The following is a 23,518-nucleotide window of genomic DNA, read 5'->3' on the forward strand; positions in this document are numbered from 1 at the left end:
GCCAAGTAATCTGTAGTTTGGTTTATATAGTTTATTAATGATAATCAGAACACAATGTAATATAACATGACGTGGCATGGAGTTGCATGACCTGCGTAACGAATATGCGCTTTCTCTCGACATATATCCAACATTCTAAGATTGGCTTTCTGTTGGTATGAGACCTTCGAATACTGTGTAGACTATGTCTTGTGAAAACGTTCATTTCGTGATTAGGGCTGCCCAAAGTTTATACTCCACTTTTGTCTGAGGTGAAGATTCTCAATATAATTTCTGATTCCCCACAGCCTGATGTTCCAAATAAAGAGGTTGAGGGCAGCAGGAAACTGACTTCCTCTGAGAGATGTCCTTAGAAGATACGCTGGAAAAGCTCCACACCATCCACTTCCTGTCTGATGTAAGTCTTGCCCTAATGGGTGGGGGTTTCTAGCCACCAAGTAATGCAGACAAGCACGACCCATCCCTGTCCCACTATAAGCTCACCCTAAAGATGGTGTTCAGCTGAATTTTCCGCCTGCCCTTAATAGGTGGGTAATCGGACACCAGCCTCTCAGCCTGGGAAAAGTGAGAATGTGTTTTTAAAATTTATTTTATTTAATTTCACATGTTATTTACTCATGAATTTGATAACACTATTTGGTTTTTCCAGGATGGGGTCCTGCAGTGTGTTTTTCCATGCAATATATTACTCATATATAGTTTGAACTGTGAAAAGAGTCACCTCTATATTTTTGTGTAAGTTCGGGAGTTTTGGTTGTCGGTGGGTGTCTGATCTCCATAGCAACAACAGGTGTAGAGATCAGACAAAAGTAGAGATTTTCATGAGCAAGGTCCAGGGTGATGGAAAAACATTGAGATTTTGGTGTTGAAAGAGCATAACATGGCTGTGCCGTTATTCTTCTTCAAACGTGAGAAGAAGGGGTGGTTATTTTTCTTTTGTACTGTGTAAAACAAATTATTAAATGTGGTACTCTGAAGTATATTAGTGGAAGTGCACAGTGAATTTAATGTGTCATGTATGCCACTTTAAATCTTTGTTTAGAAGAATGTCTTTGTTATAGTATTTTAGAAATGTTATTCTTTATAATTATTTAAAACATATTGAACTGAAAGTATATTCATGTTAATTTTAGTTAGTTTGGTCTGAGTGAAGGCTGAATTATTTTTGTGTGTTCTAATCTTCAACATGAAAGCTTGTTTTTCAAAGCTGCAGGTGCTGAAGTTAACAAGGAACGTGGTATGCATGAGAAAAAAGAGAACCTGGGAGAAGTGCTCCAGGATGGAAGGAGTATGCTGGAACTACAACTGTAGCTTTTAAGAATTCTGAATGCGAGGGTGTACAAAGGCAGAGTGCCGAAGGCATCGGAAGACTACAGTGTCAATTATACCTGATTTGTGGTTTTGTCTTTCAAATGAGAGTATTGGTTATGATGTCATCCCACCTGGAAGAATCAAGATTTAAGTGTGGTTTAGTTGGTGAGAGACTCAGATTCCCTTTGTCCCTTGCTCAGAATGGATCATTTTGAGGTACAGACCTCATACTTTCTATGTGGCTTTATGCCACCGCACTTCTCTTAAAAAGAATCTGCTACCCAAGTTCTGTTTGCTAACCTTTCTCAGATATTCTTTTGGATTGGAATAGTTTAGGAGCTAGATTCAGTGGTTAGGCAAGAGAACATAATTTTAGAATACAGACATCATGTATTTTTCCTGATTGTCTGCATTGTTGCTATTGAAGTCTTGGTCTTTTATAAGTTGCTTTGATTTAATATTGTGCAATGCACTAGTTCTCCATTGGTGAGTTTGTATATCTATACTATGATTTTGAAACTCGCTTATGTAACTTTGGCTTTGAGTCTCTAATAAAGCCCTTTGAAAATTTTGATTTGGACTCTGAGTTTTAATGTGTGGCTTTTGAGTTGCACTGTAACTGATTTGAATAATCTGCTAAAATCTTCTCATTATCCCTCTGAACAGAGAAGATTCATTGGACCCCCCCAGATAAAGAAATATGGCCTGTGGTGGAGCAGTGTTGTGTTATGCTTTTAATACAATAAAGCACAGGAAACCTTCCCCACAAGTGTGGAGCTTTTGTAAAGCAATGCTGGGAGACAGCCAGTATTATGATAAAGAACGGGTTGGTTCAGCCCCAAGACACCACCCCGATTTAAGAGTGCTGAAATACCCTGGGAACCACACATGGGCTATATACTGCACAGGTCTCTATTTTATTGTTTCTTCGTCTACCAACTTTACCAACTTTGCACTTCATGAAGTTGGAAAGGTTTGAAGCAAAAATGCAACACCTTTAATTTCCATTGGAAGTATTTTACAGTACTGTCAGTTCTGTGGCATCTTACTTAATTACCAGCTTTGATAGACAAATGTCCTATGTTAAGTGTAACAAGAGAATTTTACGCTTGCATTTCATTGCATCATTTCTATTGGAAGTATTTTACAATACTGTCAGTCCTGTAGCAGCTTCCTAAAATGCCGGCTTTTGTAGACAAATATCGTAAGCTCAGTGTAACAGCAGAACTTCACACTCATTTCATTGCACATTTTTTTATTTAGATTACAGTAATACTGAAATATAGTGACACCTGTTTAAATTCCAGCAATGCTGAAGTTTTTAATTGTCACATGTTTCCATGATGAGTTGTGAAAAGTTCATTACCTTACAAGTTCTATGAACCTCTCTCTCGGCGCATCACTCACGTCCTCCTCGTTTACAGCGAGAATCTGATCACCAGTCAGGAGTTTGTCATCGGATGGGCCTCCTGCAATGGCAAGGATAGTTGTTGTATGGGTTTTATACAATCTTAGATGAAGCCTGACAGGTTTCTTTAAACTAAGACGTTTGATATTCTGCTGATCAAGTTACAACCTTTTCAGCCTTCAAACACTGGGTGACATGCTGTGTACATTTTCACATTCAAGGCTACTTAATTACTAACATTTCTAACACCATAAGTAAAACCATCCTTTCTAAAAAAGTATGCGATTTACTAAAACATTATGTTTATGTCTACACCTGCGCATCAGCAAATCCATTAGTAAAGCAAATTATTCTGCAAAACATTTCTTATGCCCATCTAGTGAAGCTATGGCACATAAACATTCAATTTGTGTGTACAAAACGGGACAGGATAGAACATCTAAAAGGATTGGATAAGCAATCCTGAGTTGATTAATATATACTTCCTTTGATACTTGTATCACCTCTTCTGGAGTTTGGGATGGATCATGATGCATTGTGAGAAACTTGCGGTCTTTTTTTATATCCTGCTAACTCCTCTTGTGAATGTCCTACATGCCATTTGGAAGGATACCTAGCTCAGAATACCTGATTTCAGCATCTACCTCCCAGTGCCTTCTATGGCATTCTACACACCCCTCAAAGGACTCATACGTTTATCTGCTTTTGTTAAATTCAATGTTCCATTTTCTGCCTGTTATTTTATCTTTTTCCTTCAATATCGGTTATGGCCTGCCCCCTCTGTGCACTCTGAATTGAATTTGTTACTTCTTTGGCGCCTTAAAAGGATCCTTTGTGGAATCTGGACGGTTGCCTAGCCTCCCCCACCTTCACAACTTGTGATCCCTTTTCTGTTATAACCTGCCAACATTGTTTCAGAGAAGCAAATATGCCAGATACAAGGACATTCATGCTGCCAGCATGCAAGAGGCGTCCCAAATGTATGGATAACAGACAATGACAATTATATAGTACACATTGTAATGTATGAACCCGTCCCTAGCCTTGCGAGGCTGCATGCCACAGTGTCCTTTTGGAGTTCTCCTCATAAGTGAAGTGATAACTGGTCCTCTCAGCAGGAAATCCCATTGATCTGCCTGAGTATGCATTCCACCCTCTGGTTGATTCCAGTTATCATTCCTCCACACTTGACATCTTCCATAATGGTGCTTCCTTGCTACCTAAGGAGAAGTTTGTGTCGGATCTGCTTCAAGTCACTTTGACTGAACATTGTTTTGCATTAGGTCTAACATTAGCCAACAAAGGGAGGTTTTAACGTGATCTAAGAGCACAAAATGAGACAACCTTTTGGTTACTGCTTCTTGATTGCTGTTTGCTTCAGGCCAGTACTTGAAAGTCAATATCACCAGTATATGTAAGCTTCTCTTGTTTGACAGAAAAAGGTCAACATTGGAGGTTCCTCTTGTTGTTTAAAGAAAGAACTAACTTGCATGTATTTTGAAGAATTTGATTAACTCCCTCTAAAGGTGTTTGCCAGTTCTGTCCACCCTCTTCTCTTTCTTTTATCTTCATATATTGTCCTTGTGACATGGCTAATCCCTGCTTGAGGAAATTAATGGAGCTGTGTAAACAGTGGTTCTCCTTGCAGCCCATAACTTAGTCTTAGGCAATTTTTTTCCTTTCTTTCTGAATTCTTTATTTCCGCTTTTCGCCATAAAAGACTAAAAAATAAATATCTAAAACAACGCACCAATCATATAGTAACACGGTGTGGTTGGTTGAATTTAAGGACCAGCTAATTTCACCCAGTCCTTTGCAGTGTTTATGTCTTGCAGCCTTTCGATGTAGATGACGTGTTGTCTGCACCAAGATATTTCACTCAGCAGTGAAATTTAATCTACCTGCACCTGACCAAGCATTTTTACGCCTAATGCACCATATTACGTACTTTGCTAGTAGGAAAACTATGTTTCTGCTAGTATCTGTTTTAAGAATTCTATACGTCTCCAAAAGGTGGAAAGACCCTAGATTTCTACACGACTGAATTAGCCATTTAACCTTAACCGTGTTATACACTGGACAGAAGAATAGAGCATGGACTTCAGTTTTTTCAGCCAGACCACAGGATGGGCAGACCAACTCCTCTCTACTGCTCACCCTGACCTATTTGTAAGAGACTATGCACAATGTGAGAATCCTGTATCTAAACCATGTATTTAGTTTTCCGGCCAAATTTGGTTCCATTTTGTCAAAAATCTTTTCAGCCTTAAATGTATGCTTTAACGGAGTGAATCTACTTGTCAAAGTGCCCAGTGATGAACTGGCTAGATGAGTGCCCATTTTATAGCCCTTATAAAACAGATTAAGTTCAACTTTGGACATTTGGGTACTGGCCTCCCGGGTCGTCCAATAGCCTATCCTTACCCATGCTTCTCAGTTTCTCAGTCATCTCTTATCCAAGGAAGGCTGTCTGCCACCTGTATTCACAATATCTCTTCCACACCTTGTCTATATGGGAACAGTTCCGGAGTTGCCCAAACTCGTCTCCAATAAAGTAGTGGCCTACTGGCAATCCCTTCTGAAATAGGCCTGACACTCACATCTAGTCTTAGAGGTGTTAATGGCGTGCTGACTGGAAGATTCATCAACTGCCTCAAAAAGCGGTTCTCTTACAAGACAAAGGTGTCAATGGGCTTATGTCCACAAATCTCTTCCCCATAGAGTGCAGATCCCTTCACCTGAGGTGTACAGATCTGAATCACTGGGGAAACAGATTTGAAGAACGAGCCACGAAACACCTTTAACAACCCACTAATATGCTGCTGCAATATAAGTTTGCGTTTGGAAATGTGGACTGTCCAATCCATCCGCTGACTAAGTGTTATCCCCAGACACTCAAATGTATGGTCCTTCTCTAACAGAGTCCGGTCTAATGCGGGATTGGATCATGTTGAGCCACAAGGATTTTTTAATCACATATATTTCCAGTTAACTCTGAGCACAGAAGTTACTAGACCTATCCAAGATCTTCTGAATGCCCTTGGATGACTTGGAGAGGAGAAGCATGTCATCCGCAAACACAAGGGATTGCACCCTATTATTATTATTCAGTCTGGGTGTGGCACAAGTTGAGGTGAGCAACAAGGGCATTCACCAAAAGGGTGAATAGAATTGGGGCAACGACACAGCCCTCTTTTATCTGGGAAAGGCTCAGATACTTCACCTAGCTTGCCACACCATACCGGCATGAAATTCCACTCATGAAGTCTTTCTATAATTGTGCAGAGATAGTATGGCACACCTATATCGGACAACAATTGCCGTAGAAGTTCCTGGGGACTAAGTCAAAAGTAGACCTCAAGTCTACAAACACCAGGTACAATCTGCCTCCCTCAAGTGCTACAGTTTTCCTGTAAAGTAGATGCAGCCTAAACATGTGATTGATGGTAGAACTGCACTGGCCGAAGCCAGCTTGCATGGGACTTAAGATCTCACTGGCCCCCATCCACTCTTGCAGTCTTCCCAAAATAACTCTAGAGAATAACTTTTATGCTGTGTCTACAAGACTAATAGATCTATAATTGGTTGGCAGCAGGGGGGTCATTTTTATTTTTATAAATGGGAATTATTTCAGCCTGTGCCCAAGAATATAGAATGGGCATCCCTTCCAAGTTGGCATTAAAAAGCAACATGAAGTATGGTCCCCAAACTTCTATTTCCACCAGAAATAAATACCCAGAAATGTTATCAATGCCAGGGTTTTATGAGGGACAATTTTATAATGGCCATACTTACTTCATGGATTGTGATTTTTGCCACATGCCCCATCTATCCCTAAGTTAACTTCTTACTGCTGTTGGGAAAGCAGCATCACCTTGTGACTCAGTGTACATACTTGCAAAATGTGCATTCCAAATGTCTGCAGAAATATTATTTCCTACAATGCCAACCCTCTCTGCATTCCCAGTAGACACAATATTCCAGAATGAAGTATGGTCATTATGCTTAGAGACACTAAGTAAATCTTCACATTTGCCCTGATCCCACACTTTTGGCACTAGTAACAGTTTTTCTATAGACAACTCTCATAGCTTTAATGTGTGTTCTATCCTGGGACTTAATTGCACTGATTAAAGGCTGTTCTGCTCTGCTTGTTATACCACGCAGGAGGGTTGTTTTTAAACTTCTAAGTAGAAATGTTTTTAAAACTTTCTCAATAAGTGTTTATGGACCTTTGCAATCCCTGTAGAACAGTCTGCAATACTCACATGGAAGACTAAATTACTCAGGTCCTCTAGACTTCTCCCTACCAACTGATAAATGGGTTTTAATGTTTCTTGCGAGTGTACTATAGAATTCCATTTATTTCTACATCTGTTTGATGCCATTCAGAGCTTACCATCAACCTGCTCACACCAAGTCGCTGTAGATTTACAGACTGGAAGGTTTAGGTCGAGGCACTGTGGTCATTATCATACCAAACTACTATTGTCATATCAGAGACATAAAGCAATAGCCTAACATCAACCAAGGTACAGTATATCAAACTGCTACTCAGGTTTATTTTAAAGGTATGCTTCTTGTCCCTATTAAATGGAGTTCTAGCATTACAGGCACAAATGGATTGTCTTAATGTTAGGGCATTTATTTGTACAGCCAATGGTGAGTATTTTTTAACAGGGCATAGGACCAAATCCAGAATGCTCCAGAGCCTATCCTCCACTTGTGAAAGGTCTTTTAGACTCTCATCTAGGGGCTCAAATGGCAGTTAAAGTCCCCTCCCACTATTTTATATGCCTCCTCTAGTAAAGCTGACATGTGGGACCATGCTTGTCCACAATAGGCGATTCCTGCCATTGCTTGTGGCTCTAGAGTAAACATTATATATGCAGACATCCAGTTTCAATTGAATTTTTTTTTTATACAGAGGCTATCTTAAGTTGCTATTTCAGCCCTCTTTGCTGTGCACCCAAGGTGAGAGCCAACCAGGGTAACCAGTCCTCCCGAAGGTCTGCCCTGGTTATCCAAGATTCTTGAAAAAGAAAAATATCAAATTGGTTGATGAAACAGCTGCAATCTGGGTAGTCAATTTTGAAGCCTAGGCCCGTAACAACACTACCCTTAACAGAGGTTAGATAGAACCACTTTCAGAGACACCTCAGTTTTTCCTCAGGTTGGGGTTTCTACTAGGGTATTTCCTGCTATCGGGAGAGCCCTGTCCACAGCATTTCCAATACTGCTGTCAGAACTGTCCCTGCATATACCTGTTTCATCCACATGGTGGGGTATTACAATTAAGTTGCCCACAGCGTTAGCCAAAGATCTTAGTTGATTACCCACAGAATTTGAAGGAAAGTCTACTATATTTATTACATAAGGGCTGACTCAGAGATTGGGGACTGGCCCTAGTTTGTCAGGTGGATGATATACTGGATTGACTGCAACACTTGCCTCTGGACTCGGCTCATTAGCTTCAGTATGGAAGAGTGGCCTACTGAATTTGTTGCATATGGGCTATCTGAAGAATTAGAAGCTGGTCCGCAATAATGCTGGGCTAGAGTCATAGCTTTATCACTTTGATCCATAAAATGAACTATACTCCCACTATCTATGCATACAGCCCCATCCTTATATAATGCTGAAAGTAACCCCGTGTGACGGTGCTTTGGGTGCCTGCTTTCTTGACGAGCCAATTGATTCCCTTAAGAACATCAAAGCAATTTGAAATGGTAATACTGTACTGCCTATTATGCCAATGTTGGTTACTGGGGTGAATCATCACACGGGGCAAGTACTGAAATAGAGAAAGCAAATAACCCCTTCTTTCGAGAGCCAGGGGTTTATAGAATGTAATGCAGAGGCAAGAGAACTATATTCGAACCCTGCTCTTGGCTATGGCAACTATTAGTCTATGGACCAAATTAGGGGCTCTAAAGTTGGAAATGATGCAGTCACCAGGGCAATCCCCTCTCTTCCAAATCCATCTAACTCTGCATGTTAAAAGAATTTTGTGCAAGAAAATAGGCGGAAATTCTTATTTCTCATAAGCCAATTCGAACATTTATTGGTCAATTCCTCCTGGGTTTCCCTCTGTCCTTCACGTCGTTCTGGCATCCCAGATGTGATTATCACATATGGACAAGACCCTTGTGGTAAAATGGTGATTGGGGGCTTATAGCAAGTATCTTGGCCTGCAAACTCTTTGCTCCCAGAAGGCTCCCCTTAGAATGAGGAATTGATTGGTAAGGGCTTTCAATCCTGGGTTGGCCCAGAGTTGGTGTTTTGGGTCTAGGCATTGTGGGGGTTATGGTCAGGACTACAACTGGTGGTACAGTCTGAGGAGGATTCCTGTGATCACAGCAATGTACATCACTCCTAGTCAGCAGGTCATGGGTATTGATTTGAGGTTCACCAGTACCACCTTTAGGCCCCATAGACCCTTGTAGAAGTAACTGAGACAATTTCAGGTTGTACTAGGGTCTTTGCAGGGATCCTGCGCAGAGGGATTCCTTCTGGTGCTTTGCAGCGCCTGGTGAAGATCTCCTCCCCCTCTGCAGGCATGGCCACCAGAGCACCTCCAGGCACGATGAGTCCTGGGAACTGGAGTTCCTTTCTAGAGTCTTTACAGGCCATGTTAATTTCCATGATGGTGAAAGTCTAAATACCAAGCACCCCCTTCTCTCTGCCAACCTGGAAACCTTTGGCTTGCTGTCATGTGTCAAGCCAGCTACTTATGCTCTATATCATTCTCAATAATTTTGTTGCTTTTACATGAGCTTATTGTTTTAAATAATAAGCCCATCGACTAGACCAATCACATAGCTCTCATGTTTTATTCTTCCCATGACTTCAGGACACATACATGGGCTTGCCCCTGGTTAACAGATGTCTTTAGTGCAGGCTTGACTTGGATGGAACTCTTAGTGATCTTAAGTTTGCTCTCTTAAACCTTACTGTGACCTTTATATTCATACACTCATAGTGCCAGACTCTGCTGCCTGTGTACAGGGTTACAGTGTGGACCTAGCCCATTGGTTTCTAACTGGATTCAGAGATTCAAAGAGAAAATCCATAATTTCTGAACAGCTTTCGGGAAAGGTGGCTGCCTTGAAGGATAATCATATTTTTGTCCACATAGAGCATGCAATGGCCATGGAGGTGAATATATTGATACTTAAAGGAACTGTGCAGCTGAGTCAGCTGCAAAAACAGATTCACATACCTATGAGGTTGCTGCTGTTACATGATATCAAACTAATACCAATGAAGGTGTCATGGTAGTAACACAGTCAATATTAAAAGGTATTAAACTTCCCAAAGAATCCTCTGTTAAAATATTTCTATAGTTTGACTGAGGATAATGTTCCTATGGTGTTTATACCAAAATTGGGAATGGACACATTCCCATTAAAACAGTTAGGTTGGACTTCACAAAAGAGGTGCAAGTGTGCATAGCACCAGCACGTGTTAGTGTTAATAATAAGGTATCAATGCTACTGAAACCATATTTGTGGAAATATATGTCTAAAACGACAAATAAATATTGACAGCAAAACTACTGTAATCGACAAATTAAATCCCTTATTGCTGTGAGAGCAACTCATACTCCTTTCTGGATAGCAAATAGACCCTTCAATGTTGTTTACCTCAACCATATTAGTTCATTGCCAACTGTCAACCACTACAAGTATATTTTGGGTGTGGTCGATTTGTGCACAGACATTCCAGTATAGCCACAAAAGATTGTCTAGTAACAATGAGAATGGTGCATACCTTTCATCCAAAAAATGATCCTTCATTCACCAATAAGGCATTTGGTATGTCTGCTGTGGTAGTATGTCTGCTATTAATGTATCATTTCTATCCACAATAGATTGGTGTAGTCGAGCAAGCCAGTGGTACACTTAAATAAGCCTTGACTTTGAAGGTGCTGGACAGTGAACTGCCATCCTACCACACTACAGATAAGGCTCAGTGATCACCCAATATTTTGCCAAGAGCAGTACTAGCTCCTCTTTGGCGTACCCATGCATGTACCAATGCAAGTAGTGACTTCAGCAACTGCATTTGCAGTGCAGTTATAAGAGCCTCCAGCACAGAAGTATTTGATTCAGTTTAAAGACGTTGCAATATCAAAAATTGAATGTGACCCTAAAGAAACAAGTGTTGCTCCTAATCGGTCTCTCACAGAAACACTACTTAATGGTTTATCACCTGATTCTGAGACATTAGTGGGTGCATCTGTCCTCCATGCTATTATATGATAGTTGTGTCTTCTGATCATCCTTCCTTCGTGAATTATAGTGCAGATTATCACCCTGAGAATTGTGCACGGGCCCTATCTTCAGTAGAATTCCCCACTGTCTCCTTTAATACAATTGTTGCATCCACCCTCATCTGCACCCTTGCAGATAACATCACTGCTTATCCACTGCCTTGTGCCATTTCTTTGCAAAATATTCCTCCTTAGATCTTTGAGCCAATGGAGGTTCTCAAAAATCACATACTCTGCACATTTTATTGGAGGATATTGTTATGTCAGGTTCTTTTGCAAGCCCATTGGATAGAAAAGCTCTTAAATGATTTAAATACCTATCCTTTCTTGGACTAAGAGGATTCATATCTTGATATGGCCAACTACAAGTAAATGCTTTGTTTTCTTCATTATGGACATCACTGATTTCAACACATCAGCTGCATAATTTGACTCAGTGGGAGCTCTGTGAAACCCTTTTGACTCACAGTTCAAGGGATTTTCAGCAACAATTTGTGTATCTTGATATTGACTGAAGATCATCTACTATTTTTTTTTGCAACCTCCTGAATTATTTACCTACATTTTAGTTACATAAACTAAGGTTACTTATTTTTCTTAGCACAAGGACACCTAAATCTTACAGGTACCTTGGTCCCACCTTAATTGAACCGCACACTATGCATCTTATAATCTATTTTTGTGGCTTTGCTACTTTGCTAAAAGGGACCTTCTTTACTATATTTTGTCTGTCTGACAAAGAAAGGCAATATTTTCTTGGTAATTATCCTAATCTGGTGTAGTTACAACAGCAGACTAATTGTTTTCCCATCACTTCTTCTCTTTTCTATGGCTGTACATGATCAAGTCACGGTCGGATGATAGCACTGGCTCCCTGGATCAGAGTGCCTCTTGTTCTAAGAAGAACTCTTTGCCCAGGGAACCTAATGTAACTTTTGACTCTTTTGGAGGGTTTGTTACTATTCAGCCTACTGGCCCTTCATCTCTAATGGATGTAGACTTCACATAGCATTTTAGAAGCTTTAGTGGCCATAAGATCCAATCAGGTGGACCAATCAAAGTATTTGAAAGACATCTGGGGTGAACTTTGTAATTGTAACATAGGTGTGTTAGCTGTATGTGAAGGCATGGGTGTCAATGCCCTCTCTCCCTCCTGAGTCTTGAGAGAGCAAAGGCTAACCACATTGGAAAAAAGAGGGGCTTTGTCGGTTGCAAAGGACTCAGTCTACACTTCCAAATGTCCAATGTTGTTTGGAAAAGGCAACATCTTTTTAACCCCCTTAAATTGTATTCAAGTTACTGTCTTTCTAGAGTCTTGAGTACAATAGCAAGACCTCAGAGAGCAGGTAAAATAAAATAGCTGAGGTCGAAGTCAAGGCCTGCACCCCCCTTTCCGAAGACCCACTATTTAGATCAGCATTTAAGGTCCCCAACTCCACCTTGACTAACCAAGCAGCCATATAATCTCACAGGGAGACTGTATCAAAAACATGTGCAATAGCTCGGCCACCTTCGATCTCTTTACCCTCAAATGGCTGCTCCATGCTAGGTAAAAAGCCCTCGGTGTCTACCACTGGTAAGGTGTTTAAGCGCTCGGGTCCCAATAAATCCTGTAAAAAATCTGCCTCCGGCCCTAACTATGTTCAGTCCGGGGTCTTAGTACCTGCTGGGGAAAAAAGCAAGGAAGTTACAGCCCTTGAATCGTCCAAGAATCCTTATATATTCCATTAAACCACCTCACTTTCGGGGTATCCACAGATTACCTAATATCTGTGGGACTCCAGTGTGGGGATCAAGGAAGGGAAGTTTCATGAGTCTCTTTTATTTACTGCTGTATTGCTTAGCTGGTACTTAAGGTGGTAGATGACTTGGAAATGACTTGGCAAAGGTAGGTTTATAAACCATTGGTTTCCCAAATAGAATCCCTATTTCACTTGGCCCCCAGTATGAGTCTACCTTCCCTCCTTTTTGAAATGCCCACAGTGGGATAACAGCTAGTCAGTGGGAGTGAATCTCACCCTATTCCTTTGATAGGCCTTTACCAAGCCTTAGGAGAACGTGACAAGATAGTCAGTCGCCAAGAATTTGAAAGTGGTATTAGTCAATGACAGCCTGCCCATGCAAAGAGGCCGCTGTCGGAGGTAGGAAAACAGATTAGCCCCTCTGCTGCAATTACTGGACTCCACCGGGTGGGATGACTGGCCCAAATCCCCCTAGAGTGAGGATTCCTCTCCAAATCTGAGAATCCTGAGTTGGAATATCCACAGATTTGAGAGTTTCATGAAAAGCGGTGAATAGGAAGGAATATTGACATCTTACCATGTGGTGTTCCTTCAGGAGTCTTGGTTGCAAGAGGAAAAGACTATAGAAGACTTTGTGGTATTGAACAGTAAAGGGTCAAGTTGAGATAAGGGGAGAGCTTCTTCAGGGATACTAACCCTAATATTCACTAAGGTAATTAAGAAATCATTGCAAGTCATAAACATGTCCATTGGTTTGCAGTTCTCTGTGGTAGAAGTTGGCCTGAGCAATAGTATTTGTAGGTGCTTTCTTTTTATAAATGTTTATATGCATAAAGAAGAGTACCAGAGAATGAAGGCTGGCTGGAAACTTTTGAGCAACCCTTCCAGAATTTGATTGAGAAATTTCCAGAGGCAATTATAATTATGTGTGGGGATTTCAATGCTTGTCTTTTTCCTGTCCAGGTGGATTTACAAATAGAAGATGCTTAGGATTTTTACAATGTTTCCCTTGCCTTATTCCCTCCTGGAACCATTAAACGGGAGGCCAAAGCCTCGAATCAATGGCTGATGAATAATGGGTTGACCTGTTTAAATGGCCTTTTTAATAATGATATACCAGAAGCTGCAATGTTCCTGCAGGGCCTATCGGCGGGTCCAATTGATTATATGTTTAGGCCTGCCTGGCACTTTGATCTCTTTTTTTATCTTAAAGTGGCAAAGTATGATAGTAGTGACCATTGGGCCATTTTGGCAATTCTTAACCTCTTTGAACCAGAGACTACAAAAAGAATATTACCATCTGAAGTAACACTACCGCGGAGGATCAAAACCGTTTAGATCTTGCCCAACTCCAGCTTCTAACCATGTATCAACTAACAGAAAACTCTGAGGTTCTCTCAGTGTCTTCTGAGAACAGAATTGTGTGGTTTAATGAAATTATGGCCAATGTGATGGGCTGCATAGCTATAAAAGTAATGAAGTGTAGATCACAGATGACCTGTCATATTGAGTGGAAAAGTTGGTTCGATTCTGCTTGCCAGTAAATGAAACATTTAGTGAAACAAGCATCCAGGAAAGCTAAGCGATGCCGTGGTAGTGCCATATTCCAGGAGCTGGTTAAACATAAGTCCGAATATAAGCAGTTGGTTAAAGACTTAAAAGCCTCCTTCTACTACAGTAAGTGGGGTGAGATGCAGGAAATTATCCCATCAGGGGATCAACAAATGTTTTGGGCAAAGGTTAATGAATCTAGTGGTAAAATTAGGGGGACCCTGGCATGTATGATTCCTGAAGATACATGGGCAGTATACATAGTAGATTTATATGGTAGCCCTTCCTTTCCAGACTGCTCAGAAGAAGCTTCCTCCCTCTTTGTTCTCAGTAAAGGAGGTAAGGGCAGTTATTCATAAAATAAAGCTCTCAAGGGCCACCTGCCACGATTATATTCCGGCGGTAATAATTAAATCAAATAGTGATTAACGGGCAACGGTGTACTCTCTTTTGCTCTGCTGGTTAGCTTCAATGGACATCCACCCCCTTCATGTAAAGGATCAATTGTGAAACCCATTTTTAAAATAAAGGAATGGCTCAGATCCTTCACAACATAGGCTGATTAGCCTTTTGGATATTTTGGTTAAGGTGTTCTCTAAAAGCATTTTATCCAAGTTGGAGGGCTTGGCATTAGAATCTAAGATCATCGTAATTGAGCAAGGGGGTTTTGGGAGGGGGATTGAACCATAGATCACTGCTTCACTTTATGGACTATCATTCAGAAGGCACTGGAAGTGAATGAAAGACTGTGCTGTTGTTTTGTCGATTTCGGGGCTGCCTTCGATTTGTTGGCTAGGGGTAACCTTCGGAGGAAGCTTGCAGCTTCCTGTGGTCCTCCTTAGTGTGCTGCAAATTCTACATACAGATAACTGGGCCCAGGTGGAGCTAGATAAATCGGGCATGTTATCCCAAAAAATCATTTTAAGAACAGCCTTTGACAGGGGTGTTTGCTGCCTTCCTACTTTCATGTACCAAACAAGGTCCTTCTATCCCAAAATCCAGAATTCGCATATTGTCTGTCCGTTTATGCAGACAACCTGGAGCTGTTAGACTGCTCCCCAACTGGCTTGTAGAGGAAGTTACACTCCATTGAAATGTACAATAAGCAGAACCAGCTGAAAATCAGTCTAGAGAAGACTAAGGTGTTAGTATTCAGTAACAGAGTTAAAAACTTCAGCAGGTGTCTATATGCCTGGGAGGTGGAAGCAATTGACTCCTATGAATACTTAGGTTTGAAGTTTAGGAGGAACTTAAAATGAGACACATGTTGATACAGTATTAAGCAGAAGTCATTCTTGCAAGCTAGCTGCTTATCTAGATTTAATTGGTACTTTGAAGGGTTGTTCCTTACCCCTATATTGAGGGCTTATGAAGGGAAAATACACCCCTGGGTCTTTGGTGCTGACGTCTTTTCCCTTGACCCCTACTGTGAGCGGGACCGATTAGAGGGGGCAGTTCTTAGAAGCTCCTGCTCCTGTTGCTTCCACCAGGTACCATTGTCCAGTGCATAAGGAAGGAGCTGAAACTTATCTTCTGGAATCTGTTGCCATTTTCCTGGGCCTTAAGATGTTTTTAACAGGCTCTCAGAGGTTAAAGAGAGGATGACGAACAGATTAAGGGGTCTAAACTCTGCTGGGATGAGATCCAATGTAGTGAAAGAAGGTGGACAAGGGAAGTAAGGAATAGATTAAGAGATATTAAGTTCCTACAGTCCGAGTGTGGTACGACTACGACCTGTTCCCCTTTCCCAGTTAAACAAATGTTGAAAAAGTCAGCAGCAAAGGCAGCCGGGATGCTCAGCCTGGCCTACTTGAATGAGAAACCCTCAATTTGTTTCTTATTACTTTCCCTGGGCTGGGATATAGTCTTCTCCTACATGGTGCAGGTACCAGTTCCTGGCCTGTGTAATGAAATCTTAAGGGTAAGGTTTAGATGTAATCCAATCTATTCATCCTGGCCCTGTTGGGCCATGATCCAGGATAATTAATGGTATTTGCCCTTGCACCCGAAAGTAAAATGTCCTTTGCTGCATATACTTCTTACTGTGCTTTTTATCTTTCCCAATCGGCTTAGGTTTTTAAGGCCTTTGTTTTTTAAATACAGAACAGCACGAAGGTTGGAAACAGTAGGTTTGCAGTCAGAAATGTGTTATCTAGATGTGGCAGTAGGAATTGCATGATTTTTATGTTTGGTTAAACTGAGGTTTAATTTTGGGTTACTGTAAGGTGGGGCTGATGAGTGTGGCGGTTGGGTTATAAGTCATTTTAAATTGTAACTGTTTTACTGTTTGTTTAGAATGTTTTATGGACAATTGTCTTAATAAATTTGTTTTTCTACCTACCTATAAGAGGAGGGAAACAAGCAGATTTTGACCGGAATCACACAAGGAGGAGACATTGTAACAGTTTGGGCCATAAAACACACACATATGAACTTAAACTGCTGTAAGATTAGGCTGGCAAAATTCCACCTGCCTGAGCAGTCAGTTTTAAAATCTTCATATTTATGCCTGTGTTTTTCCAGATGGTAAGAGCCACACCATTACTGGAGTGAGACTGATCCGAACACACAGCCTAATGAATTCACACAACCACTAAAAAGGTGCTTGCACTTCCCCGCAGAAAGAGGTTTCCCCTGCAAAACTATAATGTGAGCCTGGCAGTCGTTCAAGTACTGACAAATCAATCTTTGTCTCCTCCTTCTCTGGACGCCATTGACATTCCAAATCATGATCACTATCTCATTTAACCCCCATAACCATTCTATCGAAATCTCTTTCCGCTCCCCCCTTACATGAGAACCTTTTGCACTGATATAAGTATTTAGGCTATCATTGAGAAATCAAGACTAACTCTTAAACAACAAGTATGGAAATGAGGACAATTTTGCCCTACCCTCTTTCTTTATCTTTTTCTCAATTTTATCCCCTATCTGCACCCCTCCAAGTGAACCTCCCACAGCTAAGGCCCCCACTACAGATGATGGCATTTTCTCAATGCCAATTCAGGCCCACCATAGGATGATATCTAGCTTTTTGAGAGCTACTATGCCTAACCCCCACCTACACTTTAAAAACAGTATAAGAAAAAGGAGAACACCTAAAGACGGATCAAAAAAGAGACCGGGAGAGAAGGAAAAGACTGTAGGAGAAAGAAACAAATTCCTCATTTGCCACGTGCTCAGTATGTCTAATGTTATGCATTACATTATTCCACATAGCTCTGAGCTCGGCCAGAAACCTCAGCTGAACCCTAGCTCCCACCTTCTTCAGTTCCATCATCTTCTAGCCCAAGTCCCACTGCCTCTCTTCAGTAGCCCTACATATATCTGATCTAATGGTGTATATAAAACCCTCATCATCCAACTTCCCTTGCCCGAAAGCTAAACTCAGAATCAGTTCCTTGATGCTGTAAGACAAGAAATATTTAAGATTTTCCTTGGTCTACTTCGGCCTACTGACCACTTGAATGGGTACCTATGGATCCTTTGTATCTCTCTTTCTAGATCCACCACTGTGTTACCCCTCAGGACCCCCCCTCCTAAGGAGACTGATCACCGAACTCTTCAGATCACCCCCCTCAAATACCTCTGGTACATTAGGGTTCCTCAAATTGTTCCTCCAAGAATCGACTTGTAGAGTTTTATAAAACATGAGTACCTTAAGATCATCAGAACTCCTTTTAACCTCCTGATCCTACCTTCCCACATTCACTTTGAGCACATTGGTCCTCTCACAAACAACATCTAGCTTTGCCTTCAAGGCATGACATACTCTCTGGATCCCCTTCTGGTTAGGTTCAGACGTAGTGAAGCTCCTCTGTATCTCTTAGTGCAAGTCTGTTTAATCTGTTCAAGTATAAAGAGAGTGTCTGCAACTCTGCCTGAACCGCAGAGGATGTGTCATCCAGCTTGGGCAATGTTTGAGCCTGAGCCTACCCTTCTCCCTCCCTTTGAACTGATTCTGCTAGGCAGCTTAAGGGTTGGTATGAGTTCTCTGTTGGAGCTCCAAACAACTCTATGTCATACTTCCCCTCCTTTGAAGTGCCTAGAGGGGTGGGGCAAGAGAGCTCTCGGAAATGTGCCTCCTGTGGTGCAAGTGCATGATCCACACCCTGTCTAAATCAATCTCTGCGCTCGTCAATATGGGTGGCAACATCCTGGGTGAAGAGCTCCTGCATTAATCCCACCATCTACTCTTCCCAAGACTTCTTCTGACCCTCCTTATTACATGCCATGATTATGATAAAGGAGTTGTGGGAAGGGGTAACTTTAGACTTTACTGGCTTTATAGAGATCAAGTCCAATTGGGTTGTCTGATGCACTTTCCTGACCATCTGACTCTCCTGCTGCCACAATCCTCAAAGCAACACACTTTAGGGGGGCTGCTACTACCACTCCTGAAAGAGGTCCTGACATTTCCTATGGGGTCACAAAGGCTACACAGAACGGTCTTAGCCAGGATTTTTTCCTTGCACCACATTTCTGATTAATGCACACACCTAAGGCTGCTCAGGACCTCAGCTGACATTCCCTTGTGCCACTACCAACATCTGAATTCCCAGATAAGGCACCTGCAGCCTCTATGCATGGGCCTCCCCACCTATACTGGGAATTCCTGTCCAGCCTCAATGTCCTCAGCTTCTTTGACCCACTGATGATGGGCACATGTGCAAACCAACAGAGTTCTCACTGTTTCTTCCTCCTCAAGTTCTGAACAAGCCCTTCTAGCAGCACACCCTTACCTGAACTTGTGCTAGCTCTGCCAACACTAACACAAGTTGTTACTGTTGTCAGTGCACTCCTTTAATGGATGACCGTGCCAGCCACGTGGCTATGCAACCACTCCTAGTGACATAGATCACCCTATCTCCCTGGACTGTCCAAGCCTCAATACACCAAACCTTTCTCTGTCCTCGCCAGCATCCCCCATGTTCAACAGCACTCACAATCTCAGGTAACATCAAACAACTCTGATAGCATAAGCCCAAGATTGGCATTAATCAGCCACAGTGTTCCCCTTCCCTTCCCAAGACACTGCATATTGGTACTGCGGATCTCCATAGCTTTGCATTTTCAAGAGTGTGCAAGGGAATTCTCACGTTATTCCTCTCACCTTACATCACGATCAGAAAGTTTTCTCTAAATAGATGCTTAGAACGGTATATGATAACTGTTCACAGCCTTCTCTGGGACAGAGATCACGACTTCAACATTCCAGCAGTCAGAGCAGATCAGCTCTGAAGCAAGCCATCCAAAGCCATCTGAGCTATTTTGACTCCTAACATATTTTCCAACAGTGAAATAACTTAATCTTCTTTTTAGACAGCCCTGGAAATGTAACAAACATTTATTAAGTACAGGTATAAATGTGTGTTGATTCTATGGAAATGAGGCAATATCTCTGATTCTTTCGTATTTGTTGTGTAGGGATTATGAATTTAAAAATACACTGTATAAAATAAGTTCCTAATTTCATAATATATACATTTTTGCTTATGCTGTTGCTACAATATTACTGATTTGTGCAATTATTTCATTTCATTTATCCTGCACTAAATATGATTTAAAATACACCTCTTAAAAGTAACTATCTATTTGTATGTGTATGCACTTGTGGTAAAAAGCTGCCAGAACTTGCACCAACAATAAAATAAATACACCTGACAGTCTCTGGCACAGTTGAGAGAGATTCATGGGTTATAATTTATTTCTGGAGTGGGGTGGATTGGAGCATGGTAGATTGGACTGAAGTGGAGTGGGTTTGAGTGGGGTGGATTTGATTGGAGTAAGGTGGACTGCAGTGGATTTAATTGGAGTGGGGTGAATTGAGGTGGCGTGGGGTGGATTGGACTGGGAGGAAGTGAATTGTATTAGAGTGGGGTCAATTGGATTAGAATGGGGTGGATTGAGGAGTAGGGTGGATTGAAGTGGATTGGTGTGGGGTGGATTGGATTGTGTGGGGAGGATAGGGTTGGTGCAAGGTGGATTGGATTGAAGTAGGGTGAATTGATTGGAGTAGGGTGGACTGGACTGGAGCAGGTTGGTGTGGGGTGAGGTGAGGTGGTGGATTGAATTGGACTGGGATGAATTGGAGCGGGGAAGATTGTAGTAGGGTGGACTGGATTGGGGCAGATTGGATTGGTTGGATTGGTGTGGGGTGGATTAGGAGGACTGGAGTGATGTGGATTGGGATAGCATGGATTGTATTGGGGTGAGAGGTTTGGATTGGAGTGGGGTGGACTGTGGTGTGGATTGGAGTGGGGTGGATTGATTGGTCTGGGTGGAATGAATTAGAATAGAGTGATTTTTAGTGGGGTGGGGTTGATTGGCATGGATTTGTGTGTGGTTGGGTGGTCTGAGGTGGACTGGAGTGAGGTGAATTGGATTTAATTGGGGCAGATTGGATTGGGGTGAATTGAGGTGTACTACCCAATTATGTGTTGGAGCATAGTTTCAGAAATTAGACATTAGAAAGAAACAATGTCAATTTGCAATATTTAAAACAAGATAGCCAACATCTTTTGAGAACAGTGCCCACATAAAAAAACAAATATGAGTGTAAAGTGAGAGAAGGCATGGCAAAATAATAGAAAGTTAACTATAGAAAATAAAACTTTCCAATTTTGTTTGTCCGGTTGGGCAAGTTTTTGCCAGTCACACATCTTCTTTTGCATAGCACTAGACATCAAAACAAAAACAAAATAGTACCTCAATTACATTGGGAGCAGCGGACGGGCACTGATTACATTTAATTAATCAGTGCTTGGTTCCTGCTCCGGAGAAAGGAACAGAAATGATGGTTGGCGTGCAGTAAACAATTACAGGGCTGTAAAGAAAAATGCCACGCAAGCCAAAAAATGGTAAGCAGCTGGCAGGTTCCAAGCCCTTTTTGTTAATCAATAGTGTCTTGCAAGCAATATGCATGCACTGCAGCCTGCTATCGCAGACTTGAACGTAAAAAAGCCAACAGCCAGTGGCTGAATGGGACTGACCAGAAGTCCATTATTGTGTATGTCCATATATTTGATGCTAACACAAGGACTCCAACAAACTGCTATAGCTGTTTGTGTATGAAATCTAAAAGTAGAGTGGTTTTAACGGAATGTGCACATGCATTTTGGTTTATTAGATTGTTCTAAACAAATGTTTCTCTCATCAGCCTTCAATATTAAAAGGCAACATGGCTCACTGAACTGGTATTAGCTACAAATGCTTATGATGCACCTTTGTTTTAGCATCCATGGTTATGTTTGTCTTTACTTCTCTCCTCACGTGGATTCCTACCTACTCACTGCGGTAACATTTAGTGGAGGCATGTTACCTACATCCGTTCAACCACAAGTGCAAGGAAACAATTAAAATCTCTCCTGAATGCACTTATGACAGAGCCACTTATCTCAGTCTCACTTCATATTCCTACACATCATATTGGCAATCATGCCTACAGTTGATAATACGACAGTTCATGGAAATGGGATTACACCACTTGTTTGTCTAATGAATGCCACCTTTTTTGAACACCTTCTAACACAAGGGTACCTAGAAAAAGAAACTACATTGCCATTCATTTGTGCCAAATGGAAAGGTCTATGCTCCAGCCCTATAGTTTTCAATATTCACATGCATAAAGCACTGCATCAGTCTTAGATTCTCTTATCAAAAAACATTTACACACAGGTCATGGCAAATAATAAATATGCAGGAGGTTCCACTGGCTAAGTTCCATCTATCACAGCTGTAACATGGTGGAGGAAATTCAGTCTTTGGGCTCTACCCCATATTTAGCATTTCCAGCATACATTGGAGGATTTTCCGAGATGGTAAAACTCTAAGTCAAGCCTCGAGCAAGGTCTTAGTTTTCCATTTTGATTTACGTGGCTTTGCTCTAGAAGGAGTCCCACCAATACCCGAACTACAGAATTACCTTCACTTAAGCTGAAATAGTATTCTCCTAGATCCTATGGCTGTAGCTCTGAAGAATACATTTATTTATGTATTTATTTATTTCAGTGCCCCGCCCTAAAATGTTCCTTGTGTAGTCATATCAGCATGGCTCATGTCTTCTGGAGTGCACACTTCTGATGTTGCTGCTCCTTCCTCTCATGCCAATATCACATGCATTTTGCTCATCCTAAAAGTCACATTGCTTTAGGTGCCTCCAGATTTTTATCTGAATCTAAGATTTTCATATGCTAATTGCAAACCTTCGGTGTTACTGGTAAATAGAGTCCTGGTAACTGTGTGCTAAGGTCTTCACTTGCAATGCAAATTCCTGTGATTTTAAAAGTGATGCTAACTGGATTGCTCCTAATCCACCACAAATTAGGGTAATTTACAGATAAAATTATACGTTATTAACATGTGATCTAACTATATTGAGGACTTGTATAAAACGAACATATGATCACTTTATCAATTCAGCAGCAATCTGTTTTAAAAATATCAACATTTCTATTCTGTTGCTATTGGCCTAAGAGGTACAGCATCCTAGCTTCCAATGAGGACTAAACTCTTCCTCATTGCCATTAATTACTAACAGAATGTCAGCATTAGCCACTAATGCCTAACTATTGTCAGTAAGGGTGTGTATCCAAAGCTACTCAGTTTACCTGCAGTAACAGATCGAATAACGACTGGTTTCTCGCTGCCGGCGACAAAGCCAAATCCGTAGACCGGATCACGCTCAATTTTCACATGTCGTAGAGCGTCTGAAATCTGTTGACCACATTCCATATCATTGCCGCTATCCTCCGGCATCACATGACTAGACATCAAGGTGAAGAACATGCAAGATAAAAAGAAAGGAATATTAGCATAACAATAACGTTAGAGTAAATACAGTCATTTATATGAAATTAGTAATTTTACATAAACTACAGTTGAGTAATTGGTACATAAATTTCGATTTTCTGTAAAGTAATGTAAATTGCTTTAAACTTTAGTTTATCATTTGCTTTCTTACCGACTAAAATAGAAGAAGAAAGACGGAATTCTAATGCCACTAACAATACTGTTTCTTTGATAGCACTAATTCCAAGTACTCTATAGTTATTCTAAGGCTTCAAAGACAACACTTAATGCATTCATGGCCTCTAATTGTCTCGTGCCTTTCAGCTTTTGTCAGAACAAAACAGGAAAAAGCATTTCATTGGCTCATTTTCTAGTCCAAACAGGTTCCTCAGGTCAGAAGAAATATGGTGCCTCTACAGTTCAACCAATGTTTCCCAACAA

At 41.2% G+C, this 23,518-nt stretch overlaps 1 protein-coding gene across 1 annotated transcript in view; it reads right to left on the reverse strand.

Moving 5' to 3' along the window:
* The window catches only part of FRMPD3 (FERM and PDZ domain containing 3), a 791,901-nt gene extending 768,851 nt beyond the window's left edge, over nt 1–23,050 (reverse strand). The window contains exons 1-2 of the mRNA XM_069213582.1: nt 22,897–23,050; nt 2,678–2,780 (exon numbers count right to left, since the gene is read on the reverse strand). Coding sequence (XP_069069683.1) covers nt 2,678–2,780; nt 22,897–23,044 — 251 coding nt within the window. The 5' untranslated portion in view covers nt 23,045–23,050. The remainder of the gene's footprint in view (nt 1–2,677; nt 2,781–22,896) is intronic.
* Nucleotides 23,051–23,518: the final 468 nt, after the last annotated feature.

Source organism: Pleurodeles waltl, chromosome 2_1, assembly GCF_031143425.1.
Source record: "Pleurodeles waltl isolate 20211129_DDA chromosome 2_1, aPleWal1.hap1.20221129, whole genome shotgun sequence".
Lineage (NCBI taxonomy): Eukaryota > Metazoa > Chordata > Amphibia > Caudata > Salamandridae > Pleurodeles > Pleurodeles waltl.